Below are 20,600 nucleotides of genomic sequence, written 5' to 3'. Positions count from 1 at the left end.
TGGCTGTTTTGGAATTCGAAAGTCTTGTGATTTCCATTTTAATCTTCCTGTGAGAAAAGTTTTTTTTCTTTTTTTCGGATGGGTATACCAGTACTTTTATTCATTATGCTGGGCTATTGTGACTGTCCCCAGGTCTGTTATTGTTACTGGTCTTTCAATTTGTATGGGTGACATTTCCGAAGTGACATGGATTTATCTACGGTCACAACATAGATGCATAAAAAAAACAATCGCAATATACTCATTTTTAATTTATATCACTTTAGGGCAAATTTAAAATGGCATGCTACTATCCTACATCTTATCTTAAAACAACATCCATAACTTTTTTTTTTAAATAAAGCATTTGAATTAAAATATTAAAATGCATTTATCTTCTGAATGTCAAAGAAGTGGAAGCCTGTCCTGTTCCTCTGCGTCCTGCTGCCTGATCTGTGTAGGGAGAGAATCCACTTAAAGGCAGGGTACAGAATACGAGAAGAGTCCTCTAAAATCCTGAGTGCGTTTTTTTCCTGTCTGTTGATGATCACACAGGAAAAATGAGTGTACGGATGGGCTTCTCAATTATATTTCATTGCATACCTTCACCACATCCGACAGGCAGTTTTTGTGCTGTGCCGTCATGAAATAAAAATTCATATAAAGCCCAAGGTTATTGTATTTTCAATAAAAGCATAATATAATCTTATGAGAATGATCTCGCTGACTGTAAAGTATTTAAGCTTCTTTAGTAAGTACTGCCTCCAATGGCACTATTTATTATGTTCTCTCTGTTTCAGCAAAACTGGATCGTATTGTCAAAAATAGTTCTCGAGTACTTTGTATTCCTCCACAATCTCAATGATCTTCCCCTGAATTATGGTAACCATAGCTGTAGTCACATTTTATATGTTTCGGTGAAAAGGTCAAGACCATATCTTTAGTTTCATCTTCAGTATGTCGATCTCAAAGCTGGATCTGGCATACCCGTCCACAAAGACTTGCCTACCAGCGATAGGAGGATTGTACCAGTTTTACCAGATGACAGACTAAGACTGGTCGTCAGACAGAGGACATACGCAAAAACAGCCATCCTATGCTCATGTAGGGTTTCTCACAATCTATCCTCTACCAACGTGAAACCAAATCCGGGCAATAAAATCAAGGATGTCACTCGGTGGGGTGATTGGTTTGATCAATTTTACTATGAAAAAGATGAACTCTCCCTTTTCCAGTTAAATATGTCCTTCTGACTAGTTAAATGTGCTAATGACAGCCTGCAGTGAGATTTTAGTCTCTAAGACTCTTTGGGTTTAGCTTCGAAGGCTTAGTGGCCAAGCGTCTGCCTGAAAGAGGTTGCATTTTTTAGGGTCATTCTGTCTCAGGTGTAAACAAAAATTCAAGTCCATAAAGTCCATGAACCGACTGAACTTTTTTTCGTCTATTTGAGAAGAGAAATTTGCCTCCTGGTCCAAAAATGCAGGTCAAGGCTCAAGTACTGAAAATATCAATGAACCCCTTTCTTTTTAAAACTACATGCACTGGAGTAACAAGGGGGATAGTAAAGGGTGAGAGTGCTAACAGGAGGTGTAGATGGAGGAGGAAATCAATATTGCTGCAAGGGGGTGATGGACATGTAGAACAAGGTTATTTCAATATGGTGTAATAGCAGAAGAACAAGAGCAATTTGTATAATGATGGTCCTGTATGTGGGCGGGTGTGGATCAAATGGTCTTCGTTCATGATCACTAATTTAATTCTGCTCTGTGGCAGCTGTGTTCAACTGACTTGGATTAATTTTATGCTTGATCCAATCAATGGATGAATAGTGGTTTACCATAACCTTATTTCCAGTGCAGTTTTGGCTATCTATAAGAATATTGTCGTCATATAGTACATACTCCAAAGGACTAACTATTGGATTTCCACATTTAGCTGTGGAAAGATATGTTTTCAAATTGATGTGTTGACATAAGAACTTCAACATCAAACATACGAATACATTCTTTATTCTCGAACTTCCATCCATATTTAGAAAACCCATTCATCCAACACGCTGCCAGGATCCAGATAAATTCTCCTGCTCTTGGCCTCTTTACGATGTATCTCCCCCCAAATTACATTACCGTGCAAACTGCATGTGTTAGATCACATGGCCATGTGAGAAACCTGGAATTGTGTGCCATAATCTGAGAATAGGGGTCCCACTGGGGGAACCAGTGTCCAAGTCTCTTCACTTTATTATCATGGCACAGCGTATGTCATTAACAGACACTCAGGATTGTCTTCATGTTGAATTTCCAACTGGAAAGGAAGGAATAGAGAAAGATGGGAAAATCTGAAAGCCAACATATGTCAATTAATAACCAGGTGGGATTTCAGAGAATTTACAATTTTAAATGTTTTGACTTATTATTCTCTGGAGAGATATGGCAATTAAGTTATCGAACACATTGCAGGAAAAAGTCGTGTCACAATCTGCATTTTGCACATTGTCATGATTTCACTTTAATTTAGCCCGGCTGTTGCCGTTCATTCCCTGCCAACTTGTTGATTGTCAGTTTTTGAAAGACACATTTTTGGATAGCGGCCCGAGAGTATTTGCAGTGCCGGACCTCTGTCGGGGACTGCCAAGCAACACAGCCACAAATTGGAATGTGGCACAGCTCCGGGAACGCCGCCAACATTTAAATTAGACAATAACCTCTGCTCTCTCCATATTGCTTCTCTTTTCCAGCTGCAGGCACTAGCTATTTGTCTAAGACAGTTGAGCCCAGTGCTATATAATAGACTGATATACGAGTCGTCACTCAGCATTTTGTGTTTCAGATTATAGAGATTGAACAACTGGTCGCGCTTAAATGTTTGCTTCAGGTTTATGCCATGAATACTAGCAAGGACAGAGGCGGCACTGGAAGTCACTTAAAGAGAAGACTCACTGAAAGAGAAAACAGATCACAATTGAATGATTTTATTGATATTATGTGCTTTTCTTCCCATCTTTACCTTCAATGATGCACTGAAGCATTCAAAGCAAACACAGCACTTCATACTAAAGTAGTTTAACTGGATTGAACATGACTTTGCATCCCAAATGAGCATGAACTAAAAATAGGTGGACAAAAATCTGCTTCTTTGCTTACGTCCTGCTTTGCTTCCATGGATAATAATGGGCTATGTTTATTTTGCAGTCTCTAAGCCTGTTATAAAAGATATATTATTCCAAAATAGCAATGTGTGTTTGTGTACTTTTGGATCTTTATGTGAATCCATGGCTTGCCGAGTGAATCGCCAAAAGTAGGAGAGAAACTGCGGCAGTTGTGTGAAAGGGAGTAATTGGCATGTGTGAAGTGTGCAGTTGCACCGTACCATTGCGTCGTTGTGCCCCCGGTCTCAGAAAATGCAGTTCGAAATGGATTTATAGTATGACATATCTATAAACTACGTATATCTTTGTAAATAACTTGAGTCGAAAGAGAGTGATGTGGAACACATGCACACTGAAAGGACAGAAAGTGAACGAGGTGTATACTCTGTAAAAAGAACAATAGTAACTCTTAAATGTGAATTATTGGTGTTAGGATAGGAAATTAGGGTCTCCTGACAGAGATGCTCTTTAGATTGCGGCATTGAAGGGGCATTATGATCAGTTTTAGTACCCAACCTGGTTCCATATTTGTCACGGAACGTAAATATTTAAAAATAGCGACAATATCCTTTAGTTGGGGTACCTGTACATGGTCTGAAGCGAGCAACGGGTGGAGGAGGTAGATACACCAACGTGTTTTACCATAAATTAATTGCCCCATTCTTGGTGGATAGCTCTACTCGACCTCACAGCAAAGCAAGTTTAGTCCTGAGAAAGTCTTGGAATTTATTCATAGTGATAGGAACAAACAGCCTGAAGACAACGTGGGGGCTCAAGCTTCGACAAGAGCCCACCATCAGACCTCTCATGTCGCTGCCTCTCGAGCCCATGTCCTCATGCACTAGTCCCAGCCATTGTGAGAAGACTACACCATATTTCTGAGGCCCTCTTCATCTCCTAAGCTTCTTTTGTGGCTGCCGGCCAATGGCTGCACACCCTGCAAGATCAAAGATGGCACCCCATTTATCGGGTTGCTTTCTTGTAGGATTGTCTCATCTCAAAGATGGGAGGCAATTCGAAACAACAGGGATGTATGACGTTGACCTACGCTGCCTCAGTGTTGACTCATCGAAACAAGCCACAGGCCCAGCACAAACGATGATAACCTCGTTATCGTAGATTTTGTTTGTTTGTTTTACTAATTAACGCATGATACTATTTAACCGGCCAGTCTTACCAACTGAACTAAAACGTTGTTGTTCTGAGTCTAAGCCCCACCACTGAGATAACATATAGCGATAATCGTAACATACTTCCCCTTGGCGCTGCCTTTCTTGAAGACTGCCTGTCCTAATAGTGGAAGACATTGCTGGGTCGGGGGAGTAATGATTTTAGCTTTAAACTGAATTAACTATTGATTCAGCGGCAGCTCGTCGCAGAGCCTGCTGTGTGGAAGTGCTGTGCTGTGGACTTGGTTTTTAAAACATAGCTCTTTCTACACACACACACGTATGAGAAGATCTAGTACATACATATATGTCAGCTCAGCACTGTATCTGTGCCAGCCTGCTGGGTGCGAATGGGCCCTATGAGGGATACAGAAGCAGCTGCGCTGTGTTGATGCTAAATGAGCTTGTAGATGAGCACGGATTTTGGTGATGAAATGTGGCATTGTTTCCCACCAGGATTTGTAGATGTTTTTCTTTTTTTTTTACATTTGTATCACATGAACAGGTTTGCTGTTTGATTTGGAACATGTTCTTAAATCCATGTTTCTATCAATTGATTTTTTTAAAATCAATTCTGTAGAGGTCGTTGATGGTGATTGTTTGACAGCAAACCATACCAGCATCAACAGTAGAACATAACAATTCTTCACCTTTTTTGATCACTATCTTTAATTTTCTTTTTTTTAATATGACTGTAATTAACCCTTTCCCATTCGTGGTTAGCTATGCCACAGATTGACTCATTTGAAATCCTGTACACAACCAGAATTTCTTGTCTATTTCTTCATCTTCTGACTGTTATTTATTCTTGTTGTAAAATTGAGCTGAATTATATGTAGCTTTTAAGTTTAAACAATTTGAGATTGATATAGTTATTTTGCGATCTATATATTATTTTAATCTGGTTGACAAAGAAGGCTTTGTTGCGATACAGTTCTTCAACCAAAATACAAAGGATGTGCATTATACTGGTTGAATATTGTTTTGCATTACTTTTAATAGTCTCAAATATAGGTTTTGGATAGGAAACCAATTATAAATTTGGCAGTTGATCATGTCGCATTGTTGAATGGAAACAAGTACCATTTCACTTTTGGGTTTTATAAAATTTTAGACAGTTAATTAGCTGTCCGCTGTGTGCTAAAAGAAATAATTGCAATGTATGCGATTGTTTTAAAGTGCTATCATGTCATTTTCCAGAGGACCCGACTCAGCTGGAATACGTTCCTCAGCAATGTATGTGTTAGTTTAGTGGTTTCTAATATGCTAACCTCTTATGACAGTTTGACTATAGACGAGAAAATAATGATCACGCTCATACAATATAAAAAAGAGAAGCAAGTGTTCTGCTATTTCTTAGTTCACATGCACAGTTGACAAGGCAATATTTGATCTTCTGATGATGTTAACGCAAGCAGACATTGATGATCCTCAGCTGCAAATTTTAGCCATCCCATCTTATCTTCACCGATGTGCTGCTACTTCATCAGATTTGGGGTGAGGATGGGTCATATCGCTGCAATATTGTGTTCACCCCAAAGGTTGACATAATTTTGCGCAGGATAATAGCTGCAAAGCACCTTATTTCCCACCGGGCTTTCTTTCACACAAATATTCTTCTGCTTTGATTTAAAAGGGGGGTGAGAAAAGGCCAGAAAACAAATCAAAATTGACACAGACAAAAGAACATATACTTTACTGCATGCTGGGTTTGAATAGACACTGGTTTCTGTTCACGCAAGCACATCCTCCACGTAGAGCTCTTAAGACTTGCTCTTATTGAAGTCTGTGGACAAAGAGAAATAAAAACACTTGTGGTGTTTTCTTTATACTTCAAAATTTCATCAACCACATCTGCTATAAGCCACCATTTTTCTATTAAAACTGTAATGCATTTTTAGTCAAAGCGCATAATGTCATTGGCTCTTGACATTTCAGTTGAATGAATTTAAGGAGTGCTGAGGGAAAATAAATTGACTGTTCTCATACTTTTACTCTTGCTATGCTGGTAGCGACAAAAAAAAATCTAATATATAGAAAGGATAACCTTTTACGGGGAGAAATTTGCTTTTCTGTTTGTGTTTCTAGATGACCAACAGAACTATATATTGTAGTGGACAATCATCAGTCTTCTCCATTCAGATATATATGCATTAATATAAAAACTGTCTTGTGAGGATACATGAAATAATAGTAGTAGGACAAAACATAGAAAAAGAGCTAAACTAATTATGAATAATCGCATTGCGGTATAAAACTCTTCTTATTTTTATTCTGGCGAAAGATTGTCTGTTTTTACATAATGGGCTTTATCATCATTAAGCTGGCGGGTGCTTGAAAGATTCAATATATTTTATTTTCAATGCACACCGTGTCCAATATTTTTTATTAAGAGTGTTTACCTAACCACTTGATCAAGATTTGACTTTTCCAAGAGACAGTATGAGTATGGTCGATTTAAAACAACCCAAATAATCACTTAAACTGAGAAACTTGACCCAAAAACAACCCCCAACCCCCACCCAATATGTTCTCTTTGCAGTTTAAAAAAAATGGAAGCAAAAAAAAGTACATCAGAGAGAAAATAATGCCCTCCACTCTACTTATATAGACACACATTCATTTGTCCCATTATTTTTAATTACATAGCCTTCATTGTCTGGACTGACCCATTTTACCGTCAGCTGCGCGGCCCCTCCAATCACACTTAATTTCATCTGGCATTGAACTCCAAGAACAAGCTCCTCCTCCTCTTTCCGAAAAAAAAAATGGGAATAACAATCCAATCTCAATTGAGGTCTTTTGGCCCCCTCTGTTACCAGACAAGGAACAGCTTTTAGTGGCGAAGATTGATACATGTGGCAGGGGATGTTTTCTCAAGGTCTTCACTGAGGAGATTAGTAAGCGCTCTTAAAGGACCCCCTTGAAAGCCGATGAAAACATAGTCCAGTGGGGACGTCGCATTGTTAATTATCACTTGGACCATTGGCTTTTTTTGTTTGTTTTTTTAACCCTAATGAAAATCCCAATCGATATCCGTGCTTTCGCTGCACAACTCAACAATACCCCTCTCTTGATGTTTGTGTTTATGCATACCTGTCAACCTCTGCCGATAACTGCCCTTATAAATGATTATGATTCCCCTTACAAACCCCCAAAAAACCTTACAAACACCGTACGAGTCGTACGGTGTTTGTAAGCTTTTTTGGGGTTTGTAAGGGGAATCATAATCATTTATAAGGGCAGTTATCGGCAGAGGTTGACAGGTATGGTTTATGACACATGGCGGACTGATGTATAAACACTGGCGTGTTCATGAAGTTGTCATCCTCATTAACCTCTCACGTATGGCATGTTGAGTAATTGTCTCGACTACTTCAGATGCCACTTGAAAATGTGCATGTAACCGCCAACTTTCGGAAAGGATGAACAGTGTTCCAGTTAAATCTTTCTTTTCTAAATGCAAAAGGATTGTATTGATACAGTTTTAGGAAGGATATTTTTTGTTGTTGGAACTGCACTAGCCTGCCACACTTCAGTGCCCTGCAATTGTGTAATTATGTTGACTGCTCCCCTGTCACTCAAGTATTCCAGAATTCCTTTCAGGTTTTGCTACTATCTCTTTCCAAGGGCTGTATTTTTCTAGATTGAATTTTTTTCCCTTATTTATGTGTCAGTGCTGTTCAAGTAAAAGAACAGTGTGGCATTTACAGGCTATTTGGAGTACCTGAAAAGACAGAAAATGGTCTGTTCAAGCTGCCTCCCCATTCCTAGTCAATGCTGTTTATATACAACAGCAACCCTGAAAACAATGGTTGGCTTCAAAGGCATGGTTATAGTACTATTAAAAGTAGCAAATTGCGAGCACCGTTTAACGTTCAGTGTCCTTTTTTTACGGAAAAGCAGGCGAGAATAAAAGTGGAAACAAACTTTTACATTCATTGAGAAAGAATATCTCAGTAGGCAAGTTGGCAAAAAATATGGTGTGGACTCTGTCCTTCCATTTAAATGCAGCACTGTTATATAAAAATGCATGTGAGTGACTTGTGGCTAGCTACAAAAAAGTTTGTGAGTTTTATGCTTACATTTTTGGTGTTCCATTGAAAGTAATGAAGTATAATGTGTCGATAAACAAATGTAGAGTCTCAAACCCTGACCCAGGGTCACCATTTTTCTGTTGTGCCTGGGCATTTTTCCTTGCAAATGTTCATTCCAGTGGATTTAGCTATAACCCACATGGTTTTGGCGTGCCTTACATCAAAGAGCAAGACAAGAAAATGTCGTATGTTGCTTTCACATTGTACACTCACTGTGATCGCCACTTCTGGGACTGCCACCATAGTCGTAAAAACCCAGATCGACTTAATCCCCTCCAATCATGTCAGTATTTTCAAAAGCACAAGGAAATTTTTTCTGGGGGAAAAAATGGAAAGAATTTTAGGCAGTGTGATAGGGGGCTTATGCTTCCTCTGAAAGTGAAGAATTGATGGGTTGACTTTGCTCATCCATTTCCTGTCAGTTATCATACCAGGCTGTTTAAAAGCCTAAAAGTATGTGCTTCTTTAGGCCGTGTAAAAAGGACTTCAGATACTAATTCGGCCCAGCTATCGACTTCAATGTTCTCTTGTCTGAGTAGACGAGGATATTTCAGGAATTTCAATTTGCCATCCAAGTGACTGAGTAACCCTTTCCAACACCAACATAAGTTTATCTTTGGGTTAATTACTAGTTTGGGAAGTAAGGCCACCTGGTACAAGCGGGACCCCTGGTACACGTGTCAACCAGGACATCTTCTGGTGCCATGGCACCAGAGGCTGCGAACCACCTGCTCTGACAACCAATTCCTCCTTCATGCGGAACTCTGTTAACATAGCTCCCGCACTCCATCTCCACCCTCCCTCTCTCGCTGCCTCCAGGGCAAAGACTAATTAATGGACACCATTCCTAGTTGATTAGCCCAAGTCCTTTCGGTAATTACATTCGCATACTAACCGCTCGGAATAAAAGGAGATGGGTAACAAACGGGCACAAAAGGCTGGAAAATATATGAATGCACTTTATGCGTTGTCTCTGATCTTAATTTATTTCTCCTATTGTTTGGCCCTTCTGCAAAGATAAGACATTGTTTTATTCCGTCTTCTCATCAAGTGGAGTTACTGGTGATGTATTAAGACTGATGGAGAATAAGTTTAATGAAGAACTAACAATTCTAAGACTAAACACCCCCCTCCCCACACAGACACACACACATACTCACACCACCAAATCGGGTCTCGCGTGGGTCGGGTCCGCTCCACACAGAGATGCATTGTGCTGCCAGACCCAGCTGCTAGCCCATAATTCTTCATTCTATGTCCTATTGTTCCGACCTTTCACCACGCTTGTGTCCCTAAAGAAAGGAAGTCGAGGCCACTTTTTCAGCGGGCAGTGTGCAGGTCAGGAAGGGGGGTTCGGAGGTTGTGAAAACAAAACTTACAAAGTCTTTGATTTTAGCACCTTAAACACGCATGTGACATTCACTGCAACTACCGGAGAGTAATTATTTGAACTTGTGGCTTTAAAAAAAAAAAAAAATCGCCAGATGTTTGCTTTGGTAAAGGGTATGGCAACTGCATTGTCATGTTTTGTTTTGAAATGCATTGTCTTTTTCGATGATATGTAATTAACTGAGTGTGCGTACCAACCCTGCTTGGATGTTAACAGGCGTTCAAGGCTTTAAATGTTTTCCATAAAAGCTTTCCAAACTTTTCAAAGGGTGGTGCAGGGAAGGATTGGCGCACCAACACTAGCGGGATATTGAAAGTGATGTGTTGCTATGATGTAAACATCATAGTTATGGTTTCCGTTGGAGAATAAATAAGTAACTTATTGGCCTACATTGACAGCACTGGACGTCTAATCTACTTTCACTACAATGGACTTGCATTCGATCGCTGTCAGCCCCTCCCAGTCAAAAGCGAATGAGATTTTCTGGAATTGTATTTCATTTTAACGAAGATCATTATTAAGGCAACACGATTTACTTTTATGGGTCATGCAAAATGTGACGTGTGTTAGTGTGTTGAAAAGTGCCTTTTTAAACTTATTTTGAGGTTGTTTTCATGGACAAGGGTGGTCTGGAAATACTGAGGGTTCTGCGTGTGGCTTGCAATAAAAGCCAGGTACTTTGTGGCTTTTGTTGAGTCCATGGCAGAAAAAGTTAGCAATGAAAGGTATTTTGATTAGTTTAAGGCTCTAAAGTTCTGGATTACGTATAGCCGACCCTAAAATATTCTGACCGTTTGCATGTGTAACAATCAGGGGGAGTACCTAATGTTCAAGGGGCTGTGGAGCTTGTGGGAGTTTGAGAAAGACTGCCAGTAATAACAACTATTAATGCCAACATTCACATTAACTCACTCTGATTACCCTGCATCGCACTCTCCCCATATGTACACACTCGACCTCCTGTATAGTATCACTACTCACCCACAGGTTATTTGATGTTAACAAGCCGCGAGTGCGCCATGCTACTTGTCTTTGTCATGCAAACGCACTTAATTGTCACCCACAAAAGCGCTGAATAGGCAGTCCGGCATTTCATTACTTTCCACTTTGAGTGACACAATCATCGAGAGGAAAAGTCGTGCCGTGTCCTTGTGAAAGCGTTAAAAAAAAAGCGGGTCGAGGCCGATGTGTAAATTGTGACTGATTTTGAGTGACAGATGTTCATGATGAACATCTCAGAAAGTTGATTGTGTTTTTTTTTCATATGTTTCCCCATTTAGTTCCAGAACAACAACTACATGAACATGTCAGAAGCAAATGGCACCCTGCTGACGGCTGGTGATGTGAGTATACATATCTTTGAGTCATTATTTGAATAAATGGATTCATTTTATGGACACAGTGTCTCTTCTGTTATATGGTAATTCCTTTTTTTTACCATCACTGGGATTATGCTGTAGTGCCTTAAAAAGCTACTGAGAGGAAAATAAAAAGAAAAGCTATTCACTGATGGCAATTCATCCTTTTTTTGACTTTCTAAGCATTTTCTCACAACATATTTTCAAAATCGCTCGGTTGTGATGAATTGTCGGTGAAATTGAAAAACAGTTATCCCAAAAAACAAGTCAAAAGAACATACTTTTGCTTTCTTGGCATTGATATCATTTCCACTCCATCCGTTCTTTTCATTGGCTGCATTCCATGAATAATAGAGCTCTTTTTCATTTCTTTGGGCCTCATAATTCACTGCTTATTAGCACCGATTCCAATATAAAAGCCACAAGGCTCTCCCTTCTTGTCATATTGATGAATTCCCGTTACTCTATCCCGCTCTGTTATTTATATTGCCTGAAACATTTCTTCCTCATCTATTGTTCCGAGACCCCTAGACAACACAGGTAGGTTACTTCTCCCATGTTGCATTGTCTTCCCCTGACATTGATGTGATGTGACTGCACTCAGTGAGAGATGCTCTAATATACTAGAAATATGACAATGAGCTTGCCCGCTTTACCTCTTTAAGACTTATTGAAGAAGCAGCAATACTCTGCAGTAACGTCTGTTAGCATGAAAGTGAATGACATTGTCTTTTAAACCCGCAGTATTTAAGGAACAGGCAACAAAGCTTTCAATCTCAATGCTATTGATCGCCAGTTATTGCATATATTTAGAGTGCTTTTGCATTTGCTTTATTTATTTTTTTATGCCCGGTGTATCATTTACCTGATGCACTTAGAGAATGAGATAGGATGACCTGGACATGCCTGTTAAAGCATACATCCTGGCAAGGAAAAAAGGTTTAACTGCTACCCATGGAGTAAAAGATACAGTCCCCCTTAGATTGTCTTCCACTCAGATGTATCACTTTACTAAGCCAATTACATTAGAGACGGCTAATGAACTATAAATATGTAGAAATGGACTACAAATTTGAAATAATGTTGATTAGGGCTTTCCGTGGCTGATGTTGTCATTTGAGCAGTTGCACTCTGGCTGTCTGCTGATTTGAAACTAGATCCTTAATCCTGCCTGTCATTGATTCTCAGGCCAGCTACATTCAGTAATTACATGCTGCTGCCTTCAACATGTCTTGGTTATTGCATCTGCGAATTGCATTAGTACATTTATTGAAGGGCTGGCAGTATTGCCTGAAAAGCTTTTTGTTCTCTCTCTCTCTCTCTTTCTGAAAGAGTAGCTTGATGGCACTTGGATAAAAACTAAACAAAACAAAAATGTATGCAACCGCAAATCCACAGATAACAATTTAACCTTCTTTCGCTGTTTGTTTCTGTATTATTGTAATCTTCTTATTGCTCTTCAAACAATATGGACCAAATCACATTTTGTTTAGAGTGGGGTTAAATAGATTGAAAGAATATGGTAAACAGTTTTCAAAGTTTATATTGCACCAGGCCAAACCGATATAAACAAATCTTGTAATAGATGTTTTCTGTCATTTTGAAAAATATTTGTGTGCTAACTTGGGGTAGATGTATGATTATTTGCATTATGAAAATAATACACTTTCGTGAGAAACCATTACAACAGTAGGTAAGGTGAGGATGTTTTAAGCCATTGGCCAATTGCTGATTGGGAGCCCAAACAGGCAAAAATGTATATTAATCCATTTTACGTGGATGTATTCCTCTACTTTTGTTCACTTTTTGTTTTTTTAACTTATCTATAAATGATTTGATCTAGACCAAGGGTGTCAGACTTGGGTTGGTTAGCGGGCCGCTTTAACGTCAACTTGATTTCACGTAGGCCGGACCATTTTAGATATAATATTTATATATATTTTTTTAATAAATGGATTAAAAGAACTGGATTAAAAGCCCTGAATATTCAGTTTTTATAGATCTAAAACAATGTTTATTTTAGCTTTTTTATATATTTTTAGATTTTACAAAATGATTTTTGAACTAAAAACACAGAAAAAATTGATTAAAAAGGACAATTATCGATTTACAAGGGGGAAAATCAGGAAATTTAATATACATCTATACTCTTCATTTTAATTTGATCCTAAAACAGAAAGTCGGCATTCATGATTTACTTTCTCGGGCCACACAAAATGATGCGGTGGGCCAGATTTGGCCCCCGGGCCGCCGCTTTGACGATCCCATCTGGCTATAGATACCTGAAAAGAAATATGATTTATGTGGTCACATATTTACGGAAGCATGCTGGTTCTCAGTTCGTTAAATATTTAATCGTTGACTAACATCCTTGCACGTATGAGACTCCAACTTGGAACACTGGAACTAGCAGAGATCTTATGCAATATGCATGCAGCCATGGAAATTTCTCGTTAATTTGTGTGCTTGCATACTCTTTTAATAACACTCCTGCTTACTGTTTGATTCGTGAAGCCCTCAAGAACACCAAAATATCCTTTTCAACCACAAGCATAAAGAGTGCTCATGCTAGGCGTATCACATATCTCATAATCCTGTGGCTAACAATGTTGCCAACTCCTCAAACATGTACTGTATATCTACCCCCTATCCTGTGCCAGGAGTTGCTTGGGCACTTGGCTCGGCTGAGCTTCCAAGAACCGTTTGAATGCATAAATAGTTCAGCACTGAAAAGAAATTAGACTGTGTGTTTCTTAATTTTCGATTACATTCCAAACCCGTCTCTCAGCTGCTCCTGGTGTGGATTTAGCTCAGTTTTATTGGAAGTGACTTGCAACACTGTTATACTCGGCGACGTCCAGCAGGATCTGACACCTATTCCGCTCAAACGCCCCAGAGAGGGGTTTTCTCACTGTTCAGGAGATTTATTTCAAACCCCGTGTTTTAAATGAGATTCGAATCCACTGAAGTGGTCGAATTGGGTCACTATTAACATGGGGAGGAGAATGCAGATAGTGGTAGAAAAGAGACCAGTATCCTTGCAATGCAATTTTAGTCATGCTACAATAAAATTCACTAACAACAACTGTATTGGTCTCACAAGAAAGTCGCATACGGGAAAGAGAATCCAAAATGTACACACTGAAAGCTCTTTGGAGATTGAAATTTGTGCAAAAGTGACAAAACTATTATATATTCCACATACTCACTAATCTCAATAGTAAAATCATGAATAGGCTACAACAAATATAGCTTTGGGAAAATAATTAAACCAAGTCAGACTAACATAAGCAGTGATTTAGTCATGTGCTAGCAAATGTTCATGCTTATAAGTAAAATAATGAATTGCTTACCTTTTATTGCAGCACATTCCTACTTAAACATGCAAAGTATGGTTAGTACTTTATTTACTGATACCACTACGACGACTTCTTTCGTACTTGACTCGTGTCAGTTTCGTTTATTAAAATTTGGAGGCATTTTGTATTTTTTCATTGACACGCTGGCATCATTGGGAATTGTTGAGAGGGCTGAAGCTTATGACAGCAGAGAGCTTGCAGCAAGCAGTTCTTACTGGAAGTGCTTGTAATCTTTTCAGCACTCAGGGAGCCAGAGGCTGGCATTTTGACAAATTGGACTTTAGCTCTTGTGAACTGAAGGTGAACTGCTTCGGTTTTATGAATGAAAGCTGTATTAACTGTTTCTGCTGCCGGTTGCTGATTGGTTATTAGTGTTGATATTTCCAGTACTACCTGAAAATTTTGAATACAAGGTAAAAGTTGTTTATATTAAACGTTGTTATATTAAACTTTTACATGCAAAATGCAGTTAAAATTATAACTAACATTACTATATAACTGATTAAGAGTTTGAGCGGCGGCACGGTGGCCGACTGGTTAGCGCATCGGCTTCACAGTTCTAGGGTCGAAGGTTCAATCCTAGGTCGGTCCTCACTGTGTGGAGTTTGCATGGTCTCCCCGGGCTTACAAGGGTTTTCTCTGGGTATTGAGGTTTCCTCCCCACATCCCAAAAACATGCATGTTAGGATTGTTGAAGCAACAAATAATATTTAATGCTGTCGTACTAATAATGTGTCCTACCTCAGAGGCGTTTTACATCTTCTCAAATTATTGTGAGAGAAATAATGATTCTTTATTCCCTGAGAGATTCCACACCTGTTGAAATGTTGCAAGGTTGTCATCACATAATGTGCATTTTATTGACTTGTAGTTCTTTAAAATTTATATTGTTTGAAAAGGCACTCTAATGTGTTTAATGATTATCATAAATGCCTTGTTTTGGATTGCAAGGCTTTTTATGTAATGGCAGTTTAATAACAGCAATTGTAATTGCTTTCAACTAATTTCATCCTTGATAAATGTATATGTCCTCTTTTTTTCCAATCGGCAAGATTGTATGAATAATTTGGATAAAACGAAAAGGCACCTTTGACATCATCATGGCCCTTGGTTTTAGTCTAATCACTGTGAGCTTATGAATGTAGCTCACTTCTTCGAATTGGCTTAATGCAACATTGCACATGAAAAAAAGAGTGTGTGTGTGAATGTTCCCATCTTCGAAAAGGCACGTAAGCAAATTAAGCGTGTCGGAAATCTTTAATTCCAGAGGCAGAAGGATTAGGCTGTTTGATGATCAGATTTAAGGGTACAGGCAAAGGGAACAAAAAAGTAATACTCCTGCCTTAGTGTAATCATCTTTGAAAATGTTTTTTTTTTACGCATTCTAGTTTGTGATGTGTACACTGCAACAAACCTCAACCTATCATCTAGCATCCCTGAGATTAGGTACCGTTATCGCGGCTCTTCCCGCTGCGCTATGGTTGCCAGTTGAGTTTTCTAATTCCTCTTTTTATTTTTTTAATCTTGAATTGTTCCTGTTCCTCAATGTGCACATTACTAGCTTCAATGTAACGTTTAGTCTACTTTGAAGACAAGTGTATTCCCTTGCTTCTAAAACTCTTGTTACAACTTCAACCAATGTTTCCTCTCTTTTCTTGTAGACCTTTCACACACCGAGTCTCGGGGATGAGGAATTTGAGATTCCTCCCATCACACCTCCACCCGAAATCGAGTCTGGCCTCGGTCTGTCTGATGGGGACTCCCCTTTCCACACCATGCCGGACCCTCCAGCCCATCAGAGGGTCTCCTTAATCCCTCAGTTCCCCCCTCAGAGCTTGGACCTGCCCTCCATCACGATATCACGCAACATGATGGACCAAGAAGTGATGGCATTAAGCAATGGCCAACCAGTGGTGAGTGTAACTTTGTTAAAGTGTCAGCAAGAACAGAATGTATGTTTTGGTTTTCAATCCATTTCCCGTCTTATATTTCATTGGGAGCTGACATAATTTCAATTGAACTTCATCAGAAATATATTATCTTTTTGCAATACCAATCAGTCGAACAGTGAAAATATTGTTTTATAGGGAAAGCTTCTTCTTTTCATGAAGCTGTCACACTGTTATGATATTCCTCCTCTCATTGTAACATCTTTACGGGGAGAAGGAAGAACTCGTATAGTTAGAGATTAAATAAAAAGAAAATCTACTGTATGTAATGTTTCCTCTACACCTTTGCCTTGCATGAAATGGTCAATTGCACCCCAGAAGCTCTCTGAGATTTTTGTCTCAGCTTGGAAAAATGTTTGTAAATGCCATGGCAGGTTGAAGCACTGAGAAGGAAAAATGGAAATGTCAGCTGGATGACTGCATGTCTGTTAGAAAATAATTGAGAAATTCTGATAGGTTTATTATTAATACACTTTAATGAAAACAGGGAGACATCATTAACATACTACATTAAATTCTTAATGAACTTATAGTCGCATCCCAGAATAAACCCAACACATTTGTTTAGACTAGTAGAAGTGAAAGGACAAAAGCGTTCTAAACCCAGATTATCATGATAGTGAGGTCCTGTGAACCATTTTAATGTCTTCCGTATAAGCAAAAGCTTGTACAGGTACATTATATAAACACATTAGTTAAATCGCACTGCCATACTGTGGAAAGTGCAAACATACAAACTGTCTTTAAGAAAATAATAAAAAAGCAAGTTCATTTTGCAAAAGTAGAATGTTACAAATTTCACTTTGGCTCATCGCTAAATTGGTTGTTTCAGTCATCAACGTCATCTGGGGACATCATAAAGTATCCAAACAAGAAGCTAGCGTACCCGTAGATACTATCATCTTTTCCAGTTGTTTGACTTTTGAGCCATATTTTTACAGGTTCCACTGCATTTATTTACATTCCATAAGGGGAGAAGGGCTATAAACTCTTAACAGCTTCTTTTTCCTGCCTTGGTGCTCCAAGGGTCCATGAGATAATTGCTGCTTTCTTAAAACATCCCGTACAGTAAGTGAGGGCCCCACAAGGCTTGTGCCTAAAGAATTTTCATTTCACGGTCAGTTAAGCTTGGTACATCTGGAAGAACCTTGACACAATTACATTCTGGACGGTTCTCATGACTTGCTGGAGGATTAGATTTTGATTCCCTTGCATTTATTCCTCCTTTAAGACCACTTGCATGGCTCATGTGTCTGATTGGACTCTTATTTCAAAAGCTGAGAAAGTAGGAAGCCGCTCGTTATCGGCCATCGGCCACATTCTACCGCGATAAAAAAGAAAAAGTGGCACTGGCCCTTCATTTTCTCCTGAAATGGGATTGATTCCCTAAAAGTCTTGCCGAAATGCATCTTGTCACTCTTTTCACCTGGTTATTTCAGCCTTGTTTTCGAGAAGGAACTTTTTAAATAAGATAAGCGCTGTTCTTAGTTTGTAGACAGTGATTTACGAGGTCCTTAGAGGGGTGTTTTGTCATTGTTGTCAGTACGCTGATAAAGGACTGACAAGCTTATGTACATAGTGACAAGCTCATTTCATTGTTATGGCCGTAGGGGCCACCGCATAAACAGCACAATATTGCAATTACATTTTTCATTTGTCGTGTTTGTTTCCTGTTCACTTTTGTCAAGAACCCCTCCAAAAATCTGGGCTGTAACAGAATATACAGCAGTTATCCACATGTGCCTTTCACACTCAGCCCAGCAAAGGTGGTGTATTACCACAACGACAGCATGTGTGCTTTCATGAGGCCACATGGCATACCACAACCAGATAATTAGATGACATTACCCCCGGTTTTTGGTGTCACATATAAAAGGCTTGTCAGACAGCCGCAATTACTTTTGACACTTGGCTTTTTGATTTTAAATGAGTTTTTGAGTGAATGCCATGTGTTGGATTAACACAAATGCACTGCAGAACTCACGACTATTGCATCATGGCATACCTTGAAATTCAGTTTAGTTTGAATATAAAAGAGTAAGACAATTTTATTTTCCTTTTCGTGTCGGTGGCGTATGTAGAACTGTGGCATACCGGAAAATTCAAGTTTTATGTTTAGTGGCAGTGTGAAAGCGGTTTATGGTTCTTCTTCTAAAAAAGGAAAATTGCTTGTTGATTAAACTCCTTTTTCCACATTTGAGTTCCTGCAGAACCAAGAAAAATACCTTAAAGAAAGTTTACTTTTTTATACTGGCACACAGGGGCATGATAATAGCTTGCAGAAAATGTCTTTTTCTGTATCACTTTACATTCAATTTATAGTAAGATAGCAAAAAATCTGGAAAATGTCTGCATGTACAGACAGTCCCCGAAGTCACCCAATTCTTTGAGTACAGTGCATATAGAACATTGGGAAGAACAGGAAAAATAGACTTTAAAAAGCAGTGAAAAGAGGCTTCGATACTACGTTTGAAGGCCCAAGGAGACTTGGAATCCTATTTAATGTTGCTGCAGTTTATATAGGACTGTAACACAGAAAATAAGTCAGGAAAGACTTGCTTTTACAGTTAGGTTCAAGGAAGCTTTTCTCATTCTCATAAAAACTAATAAAAAGACAGAGAAATAGCTAGCCTGTCTGTCCCTGTTCTGATTTGCAAAAGTTCATACCTTCCTATCGCATTGCCAAGTAGTTTGCTAATTCCTTCTGTCCGTCTTATATTTTGTAAATCAAGCAACCATTTCTGAACTCTCCATTTTTTTGGTTTGTGATCAAACTCAATTGTACCGAGGCTTGTCAGTATTGCTTTATTCACAATTCCGGCTTCCCTTCTTGACTCAGCAAGGTTCCTGGGCTCTATTTCCAAAGAACACCTGGTGCCTTTGCTGTGTTTTGACATGTGCAAGGACACAGAGAAAATTGCTTCGGTCTGTTCTTTGATTGGATTACAAACATACAGTAGTTGTCTTGTAATGCAATCTCTGTTTGCCACTGTCATGTCCGTCCACCCATCCAAGCTCTTTACCAATCATCCAGTTCAGGGTCCACAGAAAAGCCGGAATTTAGTGTCAGCGGGGTTATATTCTGGCTTGACCCGATGAAGCAAGAGTATTAGTCCAAGGCATTTAATATTTCCTGTGACATTTTCAGTCATGCTAACACAGCATGTCGGGTGACGTGGCTGTTACGCTAATATATCTTTCAAAATCTAGGGTTCCCATGGTAGTGCCTTTTTAAACTCCCCACTAAAAGCTTCATTAACAACCGAAATACATGAAAACGTAACAAGTAAACCAGGAAGAGGGATTAACTTTTTTTTCACCATTCATTGTTTAAGTTTAAAAAATAAAACAAACAAAAAAGGCATTTATATTTAACAACAAATTGCCAATTAAAAAAAAAAATCTGGAATGAAGATTTAGCTTTGTTCGTCACTAATCCCAAAATTTAGACAATGCAATATTATTGCTATCCACAAGCTAAACAGAAGTGTTATAGTAAAAACCATTGCCGCAGCCTCCCATGAAACTCGGACATGAGCTGTACATCAATTTGAGAGAGTGGATTTTCCCCCCCTCCTTTGGTTTCCTTGACGAAGAGCCCAAGTGACACGTGGGCTTGGTCAGAAATGATAGATATTCATGCAGCCATGCAATACTTATAATGAAGTCTCGGCCTGACCTTCTGTGTGATTGACTCTATGATTTACCACAGAATCACAATAAATGTTTAAATGCCCATAATGCATCTGGAAGATTAGGAGGAGTGGAGAGTTGGCGGGTGTAATTCAAGAGAATGACATTCATTCGGAACAGCAATACAGAAAATTGGCTGGAAATTATTGCTTTTACAAGAAGGCTAAAGGGGCTTCATTCAAGAGATTGAATGGTGTGGCCACCTGACAATAAATGCAAAGAAAAGGTCTTAAAAGTTTGCTAAATACACTCATCTTATTAGAGTAGTAAGGTTGGTTTTGTGACTCTAGAGATAGACAGGTCTTTAAATGGAGGACAGGCCTGCATAATGCAGGACGTAAGGCCACGTTAACCGCTTATCTCATTAGGAACGGAGGTATCCTAGAACAGTGGTCCCTAACCACTGGTCCGTGGAACGGTACCAGTCTGCGAGCCTTCTAGTGCTGGGCCGTCAGTGT

The 20,600-nt window shown here is 39.0% G+C and overlaps 1 protein-coding gene across 4 annotated transcripts in view; it reads left to right on the top strand.

Annotated features, from left to right (window-relative positions):
- tox3 (TOX high mobility group box family member 3) overlaps positions 1–20,600 on the top strand; it is a 98,408-nt gene that overhangs the window by 71,340 nt on the left and 6,468 nt on the right. For all 4 annotated transcript variants that reach the window (XM_077594811.1, XM_077594812.1, XM_077594810.1 and 1 more), the window contains 2 exons: positions 11,064–11,126; positions 16,162–16,413. In XM_077594811.1, coding sequence (XP_077450937.1) covers positions 11,064–11,126; positions 16,162–16,413 — 315 coding nt within the window. The remainder of the gene's footprint in view (positions 1–11,063; positions 11,127–16,161; positions 16,414–20,600) is intronic.

Source organism: Stigmatopora argus, chromosome 2 (genome assembly GCF_051989625.1).
Source record: "Stigmatopora argus isolate UIUO_Sarg chromosome 2, RoL_Sarg_1.0, whole genome shotgun sequence".
Classification (NCBI taxonomy): Eukaryota; Metazoa; Chordata; class Actinopteri; order Syngnathiformes; family Syngnathidae; genus Stigmatopora; species Stigmatopora argus.
This window is presented reverse-complemented; position numbering and strand designations above follow the sequence as displayed.